The following is a 5,018-nucleotide window of genomic DNA, read 5'->3' on the forward strand; positions in this document are numbered from 1 at the left end:
CTCTCTCTATGAGCTCCTTGACTTTAACAGTACTCTAAACTTTACCCCGTAAATTATGTCCCTATTTGTATGTTTTCTAATACTCAATGACTCGATATAATCCTTGGCACTTGTGTGTAGACCCAGTCAATGAATGGCAAAGTTTGAGGTTATAACTTTTTGTGTTTGTTAACTATCCAAATATTGCATATATCAAAATATACCAGAGTAGCCATAGTAAAAACTCAATCTAACATTCCCTGAGGAGAGTAGTAGTCACAAGAAAGTTTCTGGATGACTCAAAGTCAGGTACGTTTGAGTGTAGAGCCAATGACTCAAAATGAAGCACTCCTATGTGACAACATACTGCAATGGAATTATACAATATCTTGCAACAATGTCAATGTGATAAGAATACATAACTAACTATCTATTTGAATATGTGATAGTAATCTTTTGCAACAATACTATCTGCCAGGGCATTCCACATCTCAGCAAAGTTCCTACCAAACAACATTTTCCAGGTACTAGAAAATACCTTTTGTCTAAATCATTGCGACAGATAACTGTTTGAAAACGATTGATGGTGCAGAATTTACAAAAACTTTTCAATCTGACTACATTTCTGTCTCCTTTACTATTTGTCAAATAACCACTCCTCTAAAGGGTTCAACGTATTACAAACTTACAATTCCAAACAAAAGATTCTACTAAAATATTTCTTATTCTGTTAATATGAAAACCAAGCAGCTTTCGATCGATTCAACCAAGTTCCATCACCATTACATCTTTGAAGTTTGCACAACAATCTACAACCTTTTGTCCGCCAACTTGTGGCTCTATCAAACCTAATCTAGTTGAAGACTCATTCTACCTTTCAGAAAGGTAAAGTTTATGCTTGGTTATGGAAACCTGGGTGCTCACCCAATCACATCGGGTCTCTGGCTGAAGAAGGTTTGTTTTAGAACCTTCACAGTTTCCAAAGTTGAGAAGTAAAATACCATAGTTTAAGCCTTGCATTTTATTTTGAATAAAAAGTTTTTTGTTGTATAACTTTCCATTGCTCAAATTGAGTCATTATCAACGTGTCTCAAGCTTCCATAGCGATTTATTTTGGTAAAAAACTGATCCAACAGCCTTTTGAAGTCATCCATTGTGAGACTATGCTGAAAAATCGAAACATTTCAGAAACGTTTCAATTTCAACAAATATTCCATTCATACGTAGAAGAGAAGAAAGAATGTGAGATTCTAAAACAATTGGAGCAAAGACAAAGCGCTTTCTGGTGTCATATAGAGTTTTCTGTTTCTCCAATACGGACTTTTTCATGACTTGAGAGCCTTTCCCAACAAAGTTTTCTACAATTGCTTCAAAATAGCCAATCTATTGTCATAGACACCAAAAATGACTCAACTTATTGAACACAATTGTCGTATATTTAGTATTGATAATATTCAGAATGTATTATGCAATTACATAGCCATGTAAAATGGCTAGATAAGAATGAACTACTGTGAACCAGCCCTGTCAGCCAGCTAATAAACTCTTTTCGGAAAAGAATGTATGGTCTCCAAAGAGGCAAAAAAGTAAGATGTAACCAAGTTTCAAACATACAAAAAATAGTTTATTTGCTCTTCAAAACAAAGAAAAGGATTGAGTTAGAATCTATTGCCAACTTAAGAAACTGTTACGGATTCTATCAAGTAAATCTAATCCAAAATCCCAAAAAGTAGGATTATGAGAAACACCAAATGCTCTTTCAAGTCCATTCAAAATTTCGTCGTCAATCAGCATTTGGACATCTCTTTCACAAAGAATAACAAGTTCACAATTATCAGGTACTTTGAAAGAATCATTTCCAATAAACATTCCACTGGAGTAACAACGACTCTGATTACCCAACTCATTAGAAACATTCAATGATAACTTTGTACTAACGATAATAAGCATACAATGATGAGAATCCATTGCACTGGATAAGACTTGATCATAAACAGGATCTAAAAATTTCTTGGCTTCATCTATAATATCTGACCAGCCAATTCCTTCCGACTTCCAACGTCCTTTACAAGCAACTCCAACAGTAAGAACTTTGGGTTCCACAGGAGATTGTAATTTGAATATAATATCAGGACTATGAGAAGTAGCGTCCAAAGGAATGTAAACAGTCTCTAAATAAAGTGTCTCCCGAATAATCTTATTCCATTCAGTACTGGCAAAAGTTCTTCGACTCTTGTTCGATTCACTTCTTGTTTCTCTAGAACTAACAACAGACTTGATATAGTGAATAGGTGATATTGCACTCATTGGAAGTTTCATTTGTTTCCATATAGGAGACAACTGACACAACAATTCCCTCAACTCATTTCGATTCTTTGAAGACAACATCAAAACTAGTCGTAAAGCAACAATTCCTTCAAATACACGACACTTTGAATAGAAGAAACAATCTACTGGTTCGACATCGAGTGATCCAAGAAGTATCTTTTCCAAAGAAGATATGGAAGGGTCGTTCTTGAAGATTACAACAAATACTTTCGGAATTAGGACTTGAAAAGTATTTTCGTCAATAGGATATCGATATAATCCCATTTCAGTGACTGCATCATATAAAAAGGACTCCGAGGTCAATCTATCATCTACTTTAGACGGTATACGATAAAGAGCCATCATCAAAAGTAAATCAAAAACACTTCTTCTATCTTCGTCCAAAATCAATATTCGTTCCACAAATGGTTCAGCACAAATTCTTCGGAAATCGTAGTCATTCATACAAGTCAAACATTCTTCTTTCGATATGAAAGGCTGATTTCTTGCTATTATATAATTCAAAAGCATATTTACTGCACGAGTCAACAAACCAGGAACTCCACCTGTACATTCCAATAATGAGTCTGCCAATTCATTTACTGAAAATGAAGAACTACATAAGACATTACAAACCGGAACTTGAGTAGGTGTCTTTAGAAGACTCTTTTCAAGGAATTCAACGATACTGGAAGCGTCCAAAGGTGATAAAGAAATAAAATGTAGTATAACTCTTGATACCAAAAGACACATAATTCTTAATACTTAAACCCTTGCTTTTCCCAACAACAATAAAAAACAAGTCGGGTTCTTTGCACAATTGACTAATGATACCGAAAAAGTCATTGTAAGGTCGAACCACACCTTTGTCATTCTTCTCCAGTTCAAAAAAAGTTCCCTTTGTATCAAACACACCAACTTCGTCAATTGCCAACAAAAGAAATTGATCGGAAGGAATGCCCAAAATCGAACGAAGCTCTCTAACTAAAATACAGGGACATGTACGACATTCTTTAAAGACTACATCAGCATCCACAGACTCTTGTCCAACAGAAGTACAACACGATCCGAACAATAAATAGTAGACTGCCCACTCTAGGTTGCGCTCTATCGGGACTGTGGGCTCCAACCCCCTTAAATCCACATAAAACAATGAAGCCCTCTTCAAATTCTCCAAAAAGGCTCTCCTCAAAGGGTCCGAAGCAAACGTCGACAGAAAAGTTTCACCAAACCTTTGCACCAACTCCAAATAGGTTCGGGCAAAGGTCGTTTTGCCCGAGCCAAAGAGATGGGGGGCAAATGGTATGGTCAAGCGATAGTTGCAACTACTTGTTACACCCCTGAGTTGTTCTCTGTTGCTATGAAGATCATACAGTTCTTCTGTCACTCGAAAAACATCTCTTTCACGATCTACCACAACAGACTTAAACTTGTCCACAGCTTCCCACTTTTCATCCAAACTCGCCATCGCCAAAGAGAAATTAAACAATCTTTTGTTTATTTCGGAGTACAAATATAAATAAACGATTGACTGTTTGTCGGTCACAACAACAACAAGGAAAACAGTAAAGGATACCAATCCAACTTCTTCTCTTTATCAACTGATGACTATGTCATACCTTTTATGGCTTGGACTGAGATGACTTGAACTATGGAAGAACGATCAATATGGCTTTTTCCGCTATCGATATTCTTATTCTCGTATGCTAATATAATGGCAACTCTCATAGGGTACAAGAAGGATTAGAAGGAAGCCAATGTTTATTTCACAAGTTTTTTATGCTCTTTGAGAGTATAAAGCTATTGAACATGGCCCATTCTCACATAGATAAGAAAGTTTCTTTCAGAATTTTCGAGAGTAGTCATGAGAGTTCCAAGCAATATAGATTGTTCATGAAGAATTTGTTCCATAGACGTCTCTCTCTAGATTTTCTGTATTTTATAGAACAGTTTTTACGTCACTTTTGCTTCATTTCGAAACACGGAACTAGAGTATGAACCAAGTCATTCTCTTGTACAGTCTATTCAAAAGCTCCAATTGAAATATTATTATTTAGTAGAAATGCAGAAACCCGCAAGCACAGCACTGCTTTATTTTCAGCAATCATCAAATTCCTTTCTTACGATATCATGACAAGTAGCAGCTTATCACTAAAGCTACAAAAGTTGATGATAGCAAAAGACAAAAGCAAAACAAATGTGCAAAGAAGGATCCAAAATATCGCGTGGTTTTATCAAATCTCAGAAACAACAATGACTCACACAAGTGTATCATCAATACTCAATTTCTGTAAGAGTCAATAACTCCTTTTTCTTTCTCCTCTGAAAATAGTAGCAGACAATAATAGCATTTGATACTGTGGATTCTGTTAAGAGGAGAAAATATATTTTCAAGAAAAATTCAATTCAGTCGAATTGAGTCTATTCTATCGACTCTCTTCTCGTATCTTGTCATTGCATAACATTTGAATCATAGTTGAATTCGTTCTCCTCAATAGTCGACTATACATTTGAGGTGCTTTTGAAGGTAAACATGACTGTTTAGGTTTAAAGGCTTTTGCTGCATCCTCTTGTACGATAAACTTTGTAAAAACCACAACTTTTAAAGATATACAAGAAAGCAAACTATAAAAAGTACAAAGCTGCTTTAGGAACGATATAACTCCGAGAGAGCTATTATCTCTTCCAATATAAAAAAAGGTAAAACTTTTAAAAGCTCTGCAAATCAAACG

The 5,018-nt window shown here is 35.4% G+C and overlaps 2 protein-coding genes across 2 annotated transcripts; both read right to left on the reverse strand.

Moving 5' to 3' along the window:
* Positions 1-45: 45 nt before the first annotated feature.
* On the reverse strand, positions 46-1,010 carry Gasu_63940 (uncharacterized protein; the record flags this gene model as incomplete). Its single annotated transcript, XM_005702411.1, has 2 exons — positions 904-1,010; positions 46-849 (listed from the first exon to the last, which is right to left on the reverse strand). Exons 1-2 carry the CDS (start codon positions 997-999, stop codon positions 742-744), a joined length of 204 nt encoding a protein of 67 aa, XP_005702468.1. The 5' UTR covers positions 1,000-1,010.
* Positions 1,011-1,495: 485 nt separating this feature from the next.
* Gasu_63950 (archaeal ATPase) lies at positions 1,496-3,870 on the reverse strand. The gene is made up of 2 exons (XM_005702412.1): positions 3,121-3,870; positions 1,496-3,050 (listed from the first exon to the last, which is right to left on the reverse strand). Exons 1-2 carry the CDS (start codon positions 3,752-3,754, stop codon positions 1,645-1,647), a joined length of 2,040 nt encoding a protein of 679 aa, XP_005702469.1. The 5' UTR covers positions 3,755-3,870; the 3' UTR covers positions 1,496-1,644.
* Between the last annotated feature and the right edge of the window lie 1,148 nt (positions 3,871-5,018).

This window comes from Galdieria sulphuraria (genome assembly GCF_000341285.1).
Source record: "Galdieria sulphuraria unplaced genomic scaffold scaf_216, whole genome shotgun sequence".
NCBI classification, from domain to species: Eukaryota; Rhodophyta; class Bangiophyceae; order Galdieriales; family Galdieriaceae; genus Galdieria; species Galdieria sulphuraria.

What these genes read in the sequence shown, in the direction of transcription:
- Gasu_63950 (XM_005702412.1), bottom strand. Translation starts at nt 3,754, where the DNA reads ATGGCGAGTTTGGATGAAAAGTGGGAAGCTGTGGACAAGTTTAAGTCT. An exon ending in ACCTTACAATGACTTTTTCG is followed by an intron (nt 3,051 to 3,120) that starts GTATCATTAGTC and finishes CAAGGGTTTAAG; the next exon opens with TATTAAGAATTATGTGTCTT.